Raw genomic sequence first — 17,397 nt, forward strand, 5'->3', positions numbered from 1 at the left:
CCACTCTGCCTTATAATCTGCCAAGTACGGACTGAAACCTCCACAGACTGTAAGCGAAATAAACCTTTCCTTCCTTCATTTTGGGCGTCAGGTATTTTGTCCCAGCAACAAGAAAAAAGTAACCAAGACAAGACTCATCCTGTTTTGTACCTGGAACCGTTTTACTCCATGTGTTCCAGGTTTATTTAGATTAGTATTTGCCTAGCCAATCTTTCCCAGGTCATCTTTACCCTCATATCTGGGGGGAAGTCTTTTGCAGATAGTGTGGGACTGCATTTCTTTTTCCATTTTCTTTTTTTTTTTTTTTGGTACCAGGAATCGAACTTGTGATCTCAGGCTTGCCAGGCAAGCGCTTATGCTGCTGAGCTACACTCCCAGCCCTGCATTTCTTTTAAAGTCAGTCCTGAGAGGCTGTCTCTCACCCAGAGAGTTGGGAAAGGGAAATGCTGACTGCCCCGCCCTGCCCACGACACTCACAACACGTGTCACACGACCACACCGTACCCTATGAATAGACAATTAAAATTGTAACAAAAATGTAAAGTAGAAAGCTGGGGGGAAAGAAAGAAAATGCTAGAGCAAGGAGAAAAAAATCTTAATGATAGGAGACTTTAGATAGACCAACCAACAAGCTTGACCTGGAAATAAAAGTATATGTGGGTCAGAGGCTGAGGCAGGAGGATTACTTAAACCCAGAAGTTCAAGATTAGCCTGGGCAACACAGTGAAAGCCTGTTTCAAAAATAAGTAGTAGTTGGGTGTGGTAGCACATACCTGTAATCCTAACACTTGGGAGGCTGAGGCAGGAGGATCGCTGTAAGTTCAAGGCCAGCCTGGACTACATAGTGAGACTATGTCTCCAAATGAATACTGTAACTCTGTAACTAAGAACTGGAGGATACATATTCTTTTAAATTGTTTACAGAACATTTAGAAAAACTGCCCAATTGCTAGGCATGGTGGTGCACACCTGTAATCCCAGCACCCTGGGAGGTTGAGGCTGGAGGATCACAAGTATGAGTCCAGCCTAGAAAACTTAGTGACTTAGCAAGACCCTGTCTCAAAAAAAAAAAAACAAAAAAACAAAAAACATAAGAAGGGCCTGAGAATAAAGTTTAGGGTGAAAGCCTTGGGTTCAATCCCTAGCACTGAGGAAAAAAAAAATTACCTGGGTGCTAGGTCCGGAAACAAATCTCAATAGACAGAAAATGCAAATTCAGGGAGACTTCCTAGGACCACAACGCAGTTAAATTAAAAATAAGTGTAAGTATGCTATACATTTTGAAATTATGAAACGCAGTGTTTATTTTTGGGTTTTTGAGGCAGGGTCTTGCTATACAGTAGCCCGGGCTGGCGGGAACTCACAGCACACCGGGATGACAGGCGAGCACCACCACGCCCGGCTGCATTCATGCTTTTGTACGGAGAAAATCTGGCTGCTAGGGAAAATGCCCCCTGGCGCAGGAGAGAGACCCAGCGCCTGGCCCACGTCCTCGTGGTCCCCGCTTCCTCCTGAGGAGCCGCCCCGCCGGGCCCCGGCTCCGCGTCACCGTCCCGGGCACCGGCTTCCACACCGCTCCGCCTGCACGCCGCGGGGCCGCAGGAAAAGGCTGGGCGACCCGGAACGAAAGCGCGCCGCGGCCCGAGGCCCTCTGCGGCCGCGGCAGAAAGGGAAGCTGGCCCCGCCCGCGGTCGCACGCTCAGAGCGAGACTGACCTTCTCCACGTCGGCCTTGGTGACGTTGATGTCCGCGTCCATCTTCTCGAAGTACTGCTGCGCCCGCTCCGCCTCCTTGCAGTCCCGCTCGAACCGCCGCTTGCTCTGCCGGGGGCGCCGGGGGCGGGGAGCAGGGGTCCGCAGAAGGAGCGCGCATGCGTAAATAACAACACGTGCGTTACCGCGAGAGCCGGCCAGGGGCCCCCTCGACATCCTCCCGTCACCGAATTCGAGCACACTGATCCCGCAGTCCTCGCTGCTTTCGGCAGCAGCTCTGGAGTGCCCTTTCCTGAGGGTCGCTAGCTGCAGGGCCATGGCTGCCCCACGTCCTGAATCGACTCAAAACGTTTCTCTTTCACAGTCACTTTGACTGTGAAAAGGAGCCAGGAGTCACAGGGCGCCAGAGCCCATTCAGGTGGAGGACAGGGAGTCGGGTAGCGCGAGCCTGCACTTCCCTTGGGGGTGCTCGGCAGCAGCGTTCACCGTAGTTTTGATCACACCTCGTAAGACCCTCGAGAAAGAGGACCCAGAGCTGCCGCTGAGTGAGGGGACGCGTGTGCTCACAGCAAGGAGCACAAGGCTTCCTGGTAATGCATCTTCCCCTAGAATGCGTTTGCTTGTTTGTTGTGGCACCAGGAATCGAACTCAGCACCTTGCACTTGCAGGGCAGGTGCTTATCCACTGAGCTATACCCCCGGCTGCGAGAATGCGTTTGAAAATCCCACCCTATTGTTTCTCGGCCTTTTGGCTAAGATCAAGTGTAGTATCCGTTCTTAGTTTAAAAATCCCACCCCTGTACTGATGGAGCCAGGAGACCCCAGGCAGACAGCTCTGCACTCTGATCTGTCTCGAGTCAATTTCCGGAAGACCTGAGGCCCTGCCTGCCCCCATCCATAGGCGTCTCATCTTTGTTCTTTCCACACAACTTCTAGCAAATGCACGGGCTTGGTCTCTTCTGGCTCCAATTGTCACTGGTGGTAATGGCAATGGCTTTAGAAATAAATTCAGTGAAACCCAGATGGCCACATTCTGTAAGAACATCTCTTCAGAGTGTGTGTGTGTGTGTGTGTGTGTGTGTGTGTGTGTGTGTGTTGAGACAGGGTCTCACTGTAGCACAGGCTGGACTTGAACACTAGGTAGCCCAGACTGGCCTCAAACTCACAGAGATCCTCCTGCCTCAGCCTCCCGAGTGTTTCTTTGGTGTTTTTGTTTTTTTCCTTACTGAACTACTCAAGCAAATATTACATGCAAATCAGAAAATCCATAAAGACTTAGTTGAGCTGTTTTCTACTTACGGATTCGAGCTGCTTCCAGCAAGTCTCAATGTGCTGCTGCGCTTTCCGCCCATCATGGAAGTTCTGGGAAGGGGAAGACACACAGGGGTCAGGATTCATCAAAACCACACGGAAATACTGGCGGCACAGAGCGTTTGCAAGTCCCAGGCCCTGGCTTCCATCACCAGCACTGTTAAATAGGGAAGTCAGTAAAAAAATAAATTAAGAGCCAGGCATGGTGGCCTACACCGTAATCCCAGCATTTGGGAGGCTGAGGCAGGAGGATCAACACAAATTTGAAGCCAGGCGAGGACACATAGTCAGTTCAAGGCCAGCCTGGGCTACATAGCAAGACCCCTGTCTCAAAAAAAAACCCAAAAAATTTGAATTTAAAAATCCAACAAGTAGCTGGGCATGGTGGCGCACGCCTGTAATTCCAGCACTCAAGAGGCTGAGGCAGGAGGATCATTGTGAGTTTGAGACCAGCCTTGGCTACAAAGTGAGCTCAAGGCCAGCCTGAACCATACAGCAAGACCCTGTCTCAAAAAGACAAAAAAAGAAAGAAAGAAAGAGAAAAAAATAAATAAAAATCCAACAAAAGGGGAAGTGAAAGAACAGAGTTCCCTTTTGACACCACAGATAAATATAATATAGAACATGAAGTCACATTTACCATGAGAAAAACCAACAGACCTGGTTGAAGACAGCAATCATTTTGATCAACCTTTTTGCTACTTTGGGGCATAAAGGACATTTTGATTTTTAAGTTTTTATTTCTTTCTTTATTTTTTGGCTTGTGAGGCAGGTCTTGCTGTGTGGCCTTGAAGTCACTATGCACCTCAGGCTGGCCTCAGATCCTCCTGCCTCAGCCTCTTAAGTGCTAGGGTTACAAACCTGCACCACTGTGCTCAGCTTATAAGGGCCATTTCTATAGGATTTGCCTGCTTCAGTGGTATGACTGGATGGATCTTTGAAGAGTCACAAAGCTGTGCAACCCAGGCAGGGTGTTGTTGGTGCACACCTGTAATCTCAGCACTCAGAAGGCTGAGGCAGGAGGATTGCCACATGTTCAAGACCACCCTGAACTACATAGTGAGACTCTGTCTCAAAACAAAAACAATACAAAACAAAAAACTACTGTGCAGCCCTCACTATAACCAGCCCTAGAACATGTTCCTCATCCCTGAAAGAAACAATCCCGTCTCCGGCTGTCACCCTCCAGTCCCGTTACAGGATCTGTGTCCGTGAGGCTGCCCTCCAGGACGGGTCCTGAAGTGGGGACCACACACAGGCTCTGTGCTTCCACGCCTTCTCCCTTCTCCCCCGAGGGTCAGGCTCCCCCGCCCGAGCCCCAGTGACAGGTGCTCGGTCAGTGCCCAGGCCGGGCTCTGCTGAGCGCAGCCGCCATGAGTGCTGGGAGCCCTGTGTGCCCAGGGTTGGCGCCCAGGAGCCCTCTGAACGGAGGGCTAAATTCCCCTCCGTGGGCAGCAGCAGCGAGGCAGGCGTGTGGGTCCAGGAAGGGCAGGTGGAGCCTGAGGGCCGGGCCTTCGGGGCTGCTGAGCTTAGCTCACTCAGTTTACAACTCAGCAGGGGAGGGCAGACCAAGCCAAGAGACACAGACTTAGACCAGGTGGGGGCAACTCGAGGGTCTGATTCTGGGGGGTGTCTCTGTCTCTGTTTGTCTCTTTCTCTCTCTTTCTCTCTCTCTCTCTGTCCCTCTCTATCTTGGTGCTGAGATCAAGCCCAGGGTCTGAACATGCCAAACCAGCATTCTACTGCTGAGGTATATTTTACCCCTAGTTAGATGTGGTGGCACATGCCTGCCATCCTAGCACTTGGGAGGCTGAAGCAGGGGGATTGCTGAGTTCAAGTCAGCCTGCGCTATACAGTGAGTTCAGGATCAGTCTATGCTATGTGGTAAGGACCTGCCTAAAAGAGAAAGAAAAATAAAAAAATCGCCGCGCGTGGTGGCACATGCCTGTAATCCCAGCACTCGGGAAGCTGAGGCAGGAGGATCGTTATGAGTTCAAGACCAGCCTGGTCTACAAAATGAGCTCAAGGTCATCCCGAACTGCATAGCGAGATCCTGTCTCAAAAAAAAAAAAAATCCCCAAATATATTTTTTCCTGGTACCCCGCTTTGGGGGAGGGGTGCTGAGTGTTGGAACCAGGGCCTTCACCATGAGCTACATCCCCAGCCTCTTTTTATTTTGTATCTTCAGACAAGATATCCCTAAATCACTCAGTTGCCCAGGCTGGGCTCATACTTGTGATCCTCCTGCCTCAGCCTCCCAGGACACCGCTCCCAGGTGTGCTCCATCACACCTGGCTTCCCCGGTCTTTTGCTCAGTCATGTGACCAGTGTTTCCTGGTGTGCCTCTGGGGGGCCCGAGGGCAAAGGAGGAAGGGGAGGGGCAGGCTTTAGCCTCAGTTAAGGACCGGGCGCTATGACCCCGAGCGAGGAGAGGACAGTACTAGGACCGGCTTGAGCCAGTGGTACAGGCCGCCTGGCACCACAGCGGGAGCCCAAGGTCTTAACCTCCCTGGGCCCCCAAACTGCGCTCCTTTCCTTCCTGACACAAACGACCTGCTGCACCTTCCAGGGCCCAGGGCCGCCCCGCCCTCTGTTCTCATCAGATCCGCCGCAGGGGCAGGGATGCTGGGCCCTGGGAGGGCAGGAATGTGTCCCAGGGCAGCTGGTCTCTGGACCAAAGGCCACCGGGCCATACAGCACATTCCATGACTTCCTGGAAGGCAGGCCCCTTGCCTTTTGGGGACTCCAGGGGCCATGGAAGTTCCCCTGTGGCCATGTGGCCAGCCCTGGGAACTGCACCACGGTCACTGCTGTCCACACCCCTGAACCCGTGCGCGTCACCCAAAACGCGCTTCTTTTTTGAGTCAGGGTTTCACTCTATAGTTGAGGTACTCCACTCACTATGTAGCCCCAGCTGGCCTGAAAATCACAGCGATCCTCCTGCCTCAGCCTCCTGAGTACTGGGATTACAGGCGTGCGCCACAGAAAGGCTCCTTTTATCTTTCTTTTCTTTTTTCTTTTTTTCAGTCCTGGGGATGGAACCCAGGGCTGGTGCACGCTAGGCGAGTGCTCTACCATTGAGGTCCATCTCCAGCCCAGAAAGGTTCCTTTTAATGAATGACCTTCCACCAGGACGCCGAGAGGTGGAGGCAGAGGAACTGCAGGTTCGAGTCCCACACAGGGCAACGTGGACACATGAGCCCTTGTCTCAGAATTAAAAAGGCTGGTGATGCAGTTCAGTGCGAAGGCCCTGGGTTCCATCCCTGGGGCCGGAACCTTTCCCCGGCGGCCCCAGGACTGTGCTGGCCAGGGAAGGGATGAGGAGTGGGGATCAGGTGTCCCAGCATAGAGCGCCTTTATTCCCGCGTTCGGCCGGCTGTCCGTTTGAGTTTCAGGGTGTGCAGCACCGGGCGGACCTGCCCCACTTGGGAGCCTGCGGGGCGTCGTCTTTCAGCTCTTACAATGGAGCCGGGAGAAAGCAGACAGGCGAGGAGCGGAATGGAGCGAGGATCCAGGCCGACAGGAGACACAGAGGGGGCAGGGCCAGGGACGGGCGCCTGGGAGGAGGACGCGGACACCGGCCGGGCTTTCTGCAAGCCGGGGTCACCTTCCAGAGGAATGAATGGGGCGGGGAGGAGGGCGGCCGGGACACAGAGACCGGACAGGGAGGCAGCAAGGGGCGCCGGAGCTCGAGGAGGGACGGTGACAGCTCTTCGACCCTGGCAGGGAAGCGGCCACGACAAAGTCAAACAAGTGACCCGGCTCCCTCACGGGGGCTCCGCGTCCGCAGCACCTGCCTCAGACGGCGGCCTTGCTTGGCTCTGCTCTGCCCTGCGCTGCGCCGGGCCGGGGACAATCAGGGCCTCTGTGGGGGACGGCTGAGGTCATCACAGCTCCTGTCTCCCCTCAGAGCAGACAGGAGACGCCAGGCTGGGACCGGAGACTGCCCCTTCCTCTCCCGTAATGAGATGTTGGGGGTTTTCTTTAAAGCACAAGAACCATCTAAAAAAAGCCTGATGCTATCCAGGGGTGACAGCTACAAATGCTTCTTTTCTCTTCTTTTTTCTGTTCTGTTCTTTTGAGATAAGAGTCTCGCTATGCAGTTCAGGTTGGCCTTCAACTCAGCCGGTCCTCCTGCCTCAGCCTCCCAGTGCTGGGATTACAGGTGTGCGTCACCATGACCACCTCAGTTGCTTATTTTCATTTCTATAGTTGGTTGTACTTTATTCTCTACAGATAAAATCATTTAAAAAAATTTTTAGCAAACAGATGAGATTAAAAGAAAAATCAAGAGACTCCAAACTAACCAACTAAATAACTTAAATGACGATGTCAGCCTTTCTGTTTGTGTTTGTTCTTTGTACTGGAAATTGAACCCAGGGCCTTCACACTGAGCTACCTCCCCAGCCCTTTTTATTTTCAGACAGAATCTGGCTACCCTGCCCAGGCTGGACTCAAACTTGTAGTCCTCCTAACTCAGCTTCCCATGTGCTGGGGTGACAGGCGTGCGCCACCACACCCAGCTCCAGAGACAGCTTTGAAGAAGATTTCACTGTGCAGCAAGAAATCAGGCGGAGGCTGGAGAGGGAAGCGGCAAAGATGCACTCTTCACGCCTGCGGGAGGCGGGCGCAGGCTCCCCTTGCTGTCTGGAGATAGGACACCGTAAAGGTTATCAAAGGAAGACACAGCACACAGCTGGGTGTGGTGGCAGACACCTGAAATCCCAGCACCCGGGAGGCTGAGGCAGGAAGATCACTGCAAGTTTGAGGCCAGCCTGAACTACACAGCAAGATCCTGTCTCAAAAACAAACCAACAAAAAAGAATAATAAAATAAAAGGTACAGCACGGATGGGAGAGGAATGACTGGGAAAGAAACAGTGAAAATTCAGGCCAGAGCAGGCGACCATCTGGAATTTTAAATCCACCTGGATGCCTCAGAGGAAAACAAAGGAACACACAGGCTGCGAGAGGGCAAAGCGGGAGGAGCGCCAGAACCTGGCTGTGGCCGAAGCCAGGACGTCCGCAGAGCCTGCGCTGACCCCTGCTGCGATGGAAGCGGGATGCGCCGTACAGGGGCTCCTGGGACCCTCTGTGTCACTCACGCATAAGTCCCCAACTGGAGCCTGAAACATTCCCACTGGGAGCAGCGCCCTGCTGCCTTCACTGAGGCCGACTTTTCCAGATGCGTTCAGAATGAAACACCTCCGCGAGTATGTTTGAAAGTTTCCCAACAGCCAAGTGTGGTAGCACAAGCCTGGGTTCCCAGCTCTTGGGAGGCTGAGGCAGGAGGATGCCAGAAGTTTGAAACCAGTCTACTGAGATCCTGTCATCATCTGAGCTCAGTGGGATCCCATGAGTCCTTGCCCCAGGTGGGATCTCTCTGTGGATGGGGACTTCACATGAGGCCGTTTCTCCCGCCCACCCTGTGAGCTGGGCGCCTTCAACTCCCCGGATGGAACACTTTGTAACACTTTCTCCCTCACAGTAAGCTGAGAAACTTTACGGCCTATCCAGAAAGCTGGAAGCAAGGGAAGCAGCTCAGCAGCCGGCTCAGTCACTGGATGAGGTCAGGGTGGCCAGACGTCACCGCTTGGGACAGAAACTCAGTGCAAACAAAAATGTGCACCGCCCTGGGGAAGGGCACCTGGGTGTGACACCCCAGCCCACAAAACAGGCCCGACCACCCCTCCTTCCAACAGCCTCTGCATAGCAAAGGAGACACAATTCCCACCCAAGGGCCACAGGTGGGATTAATGACAGGTGCTACTCAGGCCTACACGAGGGACACCCTTGGGGGCCAGGTGAACAGTCCAGGGTCATTTAAATAGTACAGTGTTCACATCTGTAATCTCAGCACTCTTGGGAGGCTGAGGCAGGAGGATTGCAAGTTCAGGCCCAGCCAGGGCAAGGCAAAGTATTGAGACCCTGTCTCAAAATTTTAAAAAGTTTAAAAATGCTGGGGATGTAGCTCAAGGTAAAAAGCCCTGGGTTCGATCCCCGGTGTTGAAAGAAGAAAAAACCAAAAGCACTGGGGAGGGCGGGGCAGAGGAGTCATCACAAATTCAAGGCCAGAAGCCCGGCATGGTGGCGCATACCTGTAATATCAGAACTAGGGAGGCTGAGGCGGGAGGTTGGGAGGACCGTTGTGAGTTTAAGGCCAGCCTGGGCTACAAAGTGACCCTGTCTCAAAAAGACAAAAAAAAAAAAAAAAAAGAAAACAACAAAAATGATAGTGCTTTAATTGCCACATTATGTGATCCTTCAATGTATTTATTTTTATTTTTAGAGACAGAGCTGGCCTTGACCTTGTGATCCTCCTGCCTCAGCCTCCCAGGTATCTGGGATTATAGGCCTGGGCCTCCCTGCCCAGCTATGGGCTCCCTTCAAAAGAACGGTAACTGTTACAGAAAAAAGGAAAACTGCTAACGCGGCTGTGTGTGAGAAAACCACGAATACGCATTCGTTTACTGCCTTTCTTCGTGTGCTCCCAGAGACTCACCATTTCCTAAAATGCCACTTTAATGTAATTAGAGAAGCTTCCCAGCTGAGGGCCCGCGGAGCCTCCCAGCAAAACATCTGACTCAGAGGCCCGGCTTTGTAATTCTTCTTCAAATAAAAGGGCGCTATAAATTACCAGATATTTAATGTAGCTCAGGACTACTGATAATTTCCTCCACAAATTACTATCATTTTTGATTTTAAAAAAGGAACAAACTGCAAAAGGCACGACTATAAAAAAAAGCATGCAATTAGCAGAGTGTAAGAAGATAAACAATTCCGTCGCAGGACGGCAAGGGAAGCTGAGGAAGCCCGAATCCTGTGCAGCCCGAGAGCTAAGCCGAGTTGCAGGGGCCTCATGCCACACCCTGCCCACCGCTGCCTCCGCTTCTCCGAACTCTGCCCCGCAAGGTACTTACTAAGCACCTGGCCCGGCCCTGTTACCCACCATACCTGGCACGGGGTGGCATGAAAACCCTGTCCTTGGGGAGCACGAGGTTGGAGAAAAATAAGCTTTGCAGGTAAATACATCAAAATGCCAGCTGGGAAGCCGGGTGTGGTGGTGCACACCTGTCGTTCCAGCACTCAGGAGGCTGAGGCAGGAGGATCTTGGCATTTGAGGCCAACCTGAGCTACATAGTTAGAACCCATCTCAAAACCAACAAACGCTGGCTGCTAGGAGCTGTCTCAGGTAGCTGTTGCAGGGGGAAAGTATGTGCTGAGCGTGCACAGGGCCCTGGGTTCGATCCCTAGCAACCTCTCTCCAGGGAGGAAAGAGTTAGCTGCCCATAGGCACTAGGGAAAAAAGGTAGACACGGGAGGGGGGGCAGGTGTGTGAATGGAGTGGAAAAGGTGAGGCAGATGGAGGGACAGGGCAGGAAACACCTGAAAAAATGGTCAGAAGCGTCCCCCAAAGAGCAGTAGAAAGGAACACAAGGAGAGAAGCCCTGCAAAGGGCCTGGGGCCACGGGAAGGAAGGGAGGAGGAGGCTGGGCTGTGGGCTTCCATTTCAGGACTTACACAGGACACAGCTGGGATTTCCTACTGTGCAAGCGCATGGTTCCATGAGGGACTTGGCCAAATGCTGCGCTCCCCGGGTGGGGGCGTGGCAGGGAGAGATGCAGGACGTGTGGACAGGATGACAGGCGCAAAGAGGCCAGACCGCTTGAGGGCCCTCGCAACCGGAAGTGGGTCAGCAACCGGAAGCCAGCGCTGGGCTCGGTGATACTCGGTTCACTATCATTTACCACTGCTAAATCACTGAACTGCCCAGGCTAGGCTGGAACTTGCAGTCCTCCTGCTCCAGCCTCCCAGAATGCTGGCAATATTCCCAGGTGACGTTTCACAGGGCCTGGGAGACCCTCAAAATTGTATGTAGAGACCTACAAGTTACTCTGTTATTAGAGACAGGTTCAGGCAGGCTTTGAACTCACTATGTAGCCTGGGCTGCCCTCAGATTTGCAGTGATCCTCCTGCCTCAGCCTCCCAAGTGCTGGAATGACTGTCGTGTGCCACCAAGCCACACGGAAAGAGACTTTTTTCGTTTTGAAGCGGGGTCCGTAACATTTCCACGGCCGGCAGAGGTGTCACCTTGCATGTCAGTGCTGCCCGCTGTCCCCATCACCGGGGCGCAGTCTCTTAGAGAAACCAAGTGCCTTACCGCTTTCCGCTCCTGCTTCAGCTCCTGGACGTAGCGGGCCAGGTCGGCCAGGATCTGCGCCGTCATGTTCTCCGAGATGACCTCGTGCTGCCCAGCGTAGTCGCCGGTCTCGTGCAGGGTGGACAAGAAGGCTCGGCACGACGTGTACCTGGGGACAGAGCGCGGCTCCTTCACCACGAGGCCCCGGGCCCCTCCGGCCCGGCGGGGAACAGTAATTACGGCCAGGCTCGTTCCTCCCGACTCCCGCGGGGCCGCACGGTTCATTACACAGAGCCAGGTCTCTGCAGAGCGGCTCAGAATTCATTACAACCCAGCACTTCTCATCCTAGTTAGCTTCGGTGACGCTTCGGGTAGGTGTCGCCCAAATACCTACACTTGCTGCACCCTGACATCTTAGACGCTCAGATCTGAATCAGAGACATAGATGAGGGACATAAACCAGGCCTGGTGGAGCCCCCCTGGCACCCCAGCACTGGGAGGCTGAGGCAGGAGGGTTGCCATGAGCTTGATACCAGCCTGAGCTACACAGTGAGTTCAAGGCCAGCCTCAACCTCAGATAGTGAGACCCTGTCTGAAAAAACAAAAGCAAAGCAATCAATCAATCTATCACAGACATAATACTTTTGGGCTGTCTGTGCATCATTAAGATGCCTTCATTGCAGACTGAAACAGATATATTTTTTGGCCAAACGAGCAGTACAACAAAGACACTTGATATTACAGAAGCAATAGCAAGAGTGTGTAATCCAGCGGGACGTGGTGGCACATGCCTGTAATCCCAGCACTCGGGAGGCTGAGGCAGGGGGATCGTTGTGAGTTCAGGCCAGCCTGGGCTACAGAGTGAGCTCAAGGCCAGCCTGAACTGCATAGGGAGACCCTGTCTCAAAAAGACAAAAAAAAAAAAGTGTGTAATCCACACTTCCTGCGTGTGTTTAGATTCTACTTTGCAACTTTTCCTCACACTTTAATGGAAATAATCAGGAACAGGAGCAGCGGCTCAGTATAAGGAAAGCTAGTTAAATGTACTTTTCTCCTTCAGTGTAGAATGCAACCTTTTTGCTTTTGGTTTTGGTTTTCTGAGGCGGGGTCTCGAGGGACTTAGTTCAGGCTGGCCTTGAACTCCTGGTGATCCTCCCGCCTCAGTCTCCCAAGTGCTGGGGGTATAGGCCACACCACCAGGCCCGGCAGCCTGTTTCTACACATCTGGATTCCTCTGGTCCCCCCACGGCTCCCCCGGGGCATGACACCGTCCCCACCGACCCCCTGACCTACATACCTGTACTCTTCCTCCTCCTTGGAGCTCTTTTTTGGTTGGTACTTCTTCGAAAGATTCCTAAAACAAGAACGCAGACACAGCACCTCATTTAGAAAGCCGATCGAGAGATCAGGAATGAAAGATGGCAGTGGTGCTTTGTTGACAAGATTCTCTCTCTCTCTCTCTCTCTCTCTCTCTCTCACACACACACACACACACACACACACACACACACACACACACACACACAGGCAAGCACAGCTGGAATCCATCTCCTCCCATGTGTGCCTCAGGCGGGACTCCCACAGTGTGACCTTTGACCTCCTGGGCAGAGCAAACCAGACGCGGAAATAGTGACCTGCGGTCATTCCCGGGGCGCGGCTGGGCCCAACTGGGTTTTATCAGCGCATTTGGACCGCACAGGGGTTCTCATCTGGGCCGGAGGGGCTGTCCGCCTCCTCGTGGTCACTCTTTGCTGGCCATCGCCGCCCCAAACCCAGGCCAGACTGCCGGATGTCAGGTTAAAGGCCGCCGTGCTGGCTGGCCGGCATGGAGGCCGGGCCACCGGGAAGCTTCTCACCTGCCTGGGGCGCGCGGCCCCAGCTCGGCTTAGCCAGAGCCCGGCCCTGGCCCCGCGCACATCCTCTCCAGGCCGAAAGCCAACCCCTGCGTTTGTTTTCATCTTAGCGTTTAACTTCACTGTCACAGGAAATACCCTACCACATCTTTATCGAATTTTCTGGATTCTGTCTTAATTTTCAGTTGTTGTACGCGGCTGCAGCAGTCAGGGAAATGCTATTTCGGCCTCATTAAGATTACTTTCGGGCCGGGGATGAAGCTCAGCGGCACAAATGCCTGCCTGGCAAGTGCAAAGTCCTGAGTTCGAGTCCCGGTACAAAAAAAAGATGTACTTTCGCTCCTACGGGCCGGACCATACACATGGCCCCTGCTTTCCCGTAGACTCATGGTCCACAGCCAGAGCCGCGCCCGTGCGGCCTCCGCAGTCTTCCCTGGGATTCTGTCTCGGTCACTGGTCTCTTACCTGACTGCAAAAATATGTCAGGTCCTCACACCTAAGTGTGAGCCCCGCTCTGCGCAAACGGGGTAAGCGGGACTCCCTCGTCCTCAGACTGTAGTCAGAGTCAAAGAAGGACCGCTGTTCTCTGCGGCCCACTCGCGCTCAGCACCGTCTGCGGGCCGGGGATGTGGCTCAGCGGTGCAGCGCCCACCTAGCCAGCGCCAGGGCCTGAGTTCGATTCCCGCCACCCCCCCCAACAAAATACACAAAAACATTCACAGAAGGGCCGGGGACGCGGCTCGGCCACAGAGCACTCGCCTCATTCACACGGGAGAGGCCCTGGGTCCAACCCCTGGCACCACGAAAAAAAAGCTGAGGACGCTTGCAGGTGGAGCCCGCCTGCGCTGGCTGGTCAGTCTGCACAGGGCTGTGTGTCCGCGAACGCGGCTCCCGTCTTCTGTTGGCTATGAGGACCAAGCAGGCTCCTGCGCAAGCGCTTGGCTTTCTTAGGACGCAGAGAACACCGGGTCAGTGGGGACAGCAGCATCGCGAGCGACTGTCTCTTACGGTCCCCAGGCCGTCAGCGTGCCTGCCATGACCACGGCTGTGCTGCCCCGGATGTCCATGCTTCCACCAGGACCCAGGGAAATGTCCAGTTCTCCTCCTCGGAGGGACACTGAAATGCTTTCAACACCAGCTCTACAGCCCTCCCAGGCTGGGTTGGTCCTTCCCCACTCCCTCCCTCCCTCCCTCCCTTCCTTCCTTCTGGTTTTTTGAGACAGGGTCTCACTGTGTAGTTCTGGTTGGTCTCAATTTACTATGTAGCTTTGTTTGTTTTTTTGAGACAAGGTCTCACTATGTAGCTCAAGCTGGCCTTGAATTCACCATGATCCTCCTGCCTCAGCCTCCCGAGTGCTAGGATGACAGGATTTATCTAATCATTCTAAATCCAAAGGAATACAAAATTTGGGGGTGCAGCTCAGCGGGGAGCATTTGCATGTGCTCAGCATGTGACAGGGCTTGGGTTCCATCCTCAGCATTGCAAAAAACAAAACAAAAAAACAAAGGACAAAGAATACAAAAAGGGCAAAATTTCATTCATGGTTATAGCTCAGAGCCTTAGAGAAAACATAAGGCAAAAAGCAGATCCATTTTATGTTGAAAACACAATGCCTTTCTTTGGCTGGTTTCCCACAACCACCCTTTAAAAGATACACATGAGAGCCAGGCGTGGTGGCACACACCTGTAATCTCAGCACTTGGGAGGCTGAGGCAGGAGGATCACTGTGAGTTTGAGGCCAGCCTGGGCTACAAAGTGAGCTCAAGGCCAGCCTGGGCTACACAGTGAGTTCGAGGCCAGTCTTAACAGTATACTACACAGCCAGACCCTGTCTCAAAAAAAACCAAACTTTAATTTTATGGGGTGGGGCCCGGTTGCATGTGGGCTGTGACCCAGGTACTCAGGAGGCTGAGGCAGGACTGACACCTGTGAGTTTGAGGCCAACCTGAACTACATAGTGAGACCTTGTCTCAAAAAAACAAAAATAAAACAGAAAAAAGATAAATAAGCATAAATAATTAAAGTTTTGTGATCTGTCTGAGGAACTGGAAGTGTTTACTTGACTCGCTGTCCAGCAGACTGAAAGGAAGAGGAAAGTGCCCTCCCTTCGCTAGGAATGCTGGGTGCAGACCCGGTGACCCGTAGCGGGAAAGTTTACAAAACGAGACCCTGGGCCCCGCCCAGACCCAGACACAAGGTCCAGGGCGGGCCTCAGGGATGCTTGTGTTTCTTTTATTGTTTTAATGCTCACCACAGATTCCTGGATAAAGGTGGCCAAGTAAAAGTCAACCAGGAACAGTGCTTTGCTAACAACAAAATGTAAAAGACAAAGGCCAAAAAATTTTTCTTTTTTTCTTAGGGGATGGTGCAGCTGAGACAGGGTCTCGCTGTGGAGACCAGGCTGGCCTGGAACTTCGCAATCCTCCTGCCTCAGCCTCCCAAGTGCTGGGATGACAGGTGTGCACCACCAGGCCCTGAACCAAGAAAATTTTCAACAGGGGAAAATAAACAAACCCTCAGTTCATAGGCTTTGGGCAAAGGTGACAGGGAAAGGGATAGAGGACTGCAGCAGCCGCAGGACCCAATTCAGACAGAAGTGGGTGGGGCAGGGAGGAGGCCGGAACCAGTGACGGGAAATGGGGCAAAAGACACTGTGATTCGCACAGGGGCCCGAGGCGGTGTCTCCACCTTCCAGCTCTCAGCACAACCTGTGCTGGGCGCACCCCAAACCTGGGGGTCCACAAGCCCACGACACCTCTTTGCTGAAGGGACTCAGCCCGAGACAGAAGCGCCCCAAGTCTCAGAAGGAACAGCGGAGCCTCAGGCCAGGCTTCCTCAGCTGCACATGGCCCCCGAAGAACACGCAAGCCCGGCTTTGGGGGGACTCGAGGACCAGGACAGGAGGCGTCACCGCTGACAGCCGGCCACCCAGGGACAGGCGCCGGCCGAGGGCCTCCACAGGCCGCACCTGAGGTTCCTGCGTCCAAGGACACAGGTCCCTGTCACTCTTCTTTACGCTCTGCAGGTGGAGGTGGTGGAGCTTGGGGAACAGTCAGTGCTGAAATCCCGCCGCAAGGGACAGCAAGGACCCATGTTTACAGCAACACAGTTTTTGGGCGAGTTTTTTTGGTCTTTTTGAGACAGGGTCTCACTATGCATTTCAGGCTGGCCTTGAGCTCACTTTGTAGCCCAGCCAGGTCTTGAAGTCACAGATCCTCCCGCCTCAGCCTTCTGAGTGCTGGGATTATAAGTGTGGATTAAAGCCCTGCACTGCCACACCCTGCAGCAATGCAGTTTGTGATAGTTAAATCTTGGAAACAGCCCAAACGCCCATCACTGAAGAATGGATGAAGATGCTGTGCATTTTTATACAATGAAGTACTACTCTGCCATAAAGAAGGATAAGCTCGAAGAAGGATAAGCTCAAGTCTTTTCTAAGTAAATGGATGCCCCTTGAGACCACACTCCTAAGTGAAATAAAGGGGACACGCATTTAAATATGCACTGTATTTCTGGCGTGAGAAACTGAAAGTAAATAAGGACCAAAGTTGCCACAGTGTCGCATGCCCATAGTCCCAGCACTCAGGAGGCTGAGGCAGGAGGATCGTTGCCAGTTCGAGGCCAGCCTGGGCTACAAAGTGAGCTCAAGGCCAGCCTGAACTGTATAGCGAGACCCTGTCTCATAAAGGCAAGAAAAAAAGATGTATAATAGACACTGGGAAAAGGAAGGGTCCAAATGGGATGAGGAACAAGGGGGGAGGGGGGGAGAAGAACAAAAGAGAACAGAAGGAAGGAATGGAAACAGCTTTGTGAATAGGGAGGGAGTACAAAGGGAAAAGCAGCAGCGAGAGGGACCAGGTACAGGCACAACTGCTGCCCACACGGGGCTCCCACCCCCAATCCCAGCTCTCAGGGAGGCTGAGGCAGGATTGAAAGTTCAAGCCCAGACTGGGCAACTTGGCAAGACCCTGTTTCACAATAAAAAAAAGAAAAAAAAAAGAAAAAGAAAAAAGAACTGAGGCCACAGCAGTACAGAGGCCCTGTACCAAAAAAAAAAGCCAAGCACGGTACATGAGGGTCCCTCAGAGGATGCCGGGTGTACCGAGCAGGGGGGTCGTGTACCGAGCAGGGGGGCGTATACTGAGCAGGGGGGCGTGTACCGAGTGTACTGTAAACTGCAGGGAGAGTCTCACCGCGAATGCTAAGTACGCAGGGAGGTGCCCGGGGCACTCAGGCCAGGTGGAGGCAGGCGGAGGTCGGGCGGTGTCTGGGGTGCAGGGAGGGGGGCGGGCAGGGCACAGCGCTCTGCTGGCTCCCTCGCTTCAGGGAGGAGGGCGGGGACAGCCAGGATGGGACGGAGGAGGCGGGGTCGGAGGAGAAAC

The 17,397-nt window shown here is 53.5% G+C and overlaps 1 protein-coding gene across 6 annotated transcripts in view; it reads right to left on the minus strand.

Annotated features, from left to right (window-relative positions):
- Fnbp1 (formin binding protein 1) overlaps positions 1-17,397 on the minus strand; it is a gene marked incomplete at its 5' end in the record, with an annotated part of 51,628 nt that overhangs the window by 32,584 nt on the left and 1,647 nt on the right. For all 6 annotated transcript variants that reach the window (XM_013506668.1, XM_013506672.1, XM_013506671.1 and 3 more), the window contains 4 exon segments: positions 1,716-1,820; positions 3,011-3,073; positions 11,183-11,330; positions 12,459-12,515. In XM_013506668.1, the coding sequence (XP_013362122.1) occupies positions 1,716-1,820; positions 3,011-3,073; positions 11,183-11,330; positions 12,459-12,515 (373 nt within the window).

Source organism: Chinchilla lanigera, unplaced genomic scaffold (genome assembly GCF_000276665.1).
Source record: "Chinchilla lanigera isolate Chin_1 unplaced genomic scaffold, ChiLan1.0 scaffold00112, whole genome shotgun sequence".
In the NCBI taxonomy this organism is placed as follows: Eukaryota; Metazoa; Chordata; class Mammalia; order Rodentia; family Chinchillidae; genus Chinchilla; species Chinchilla lanigera.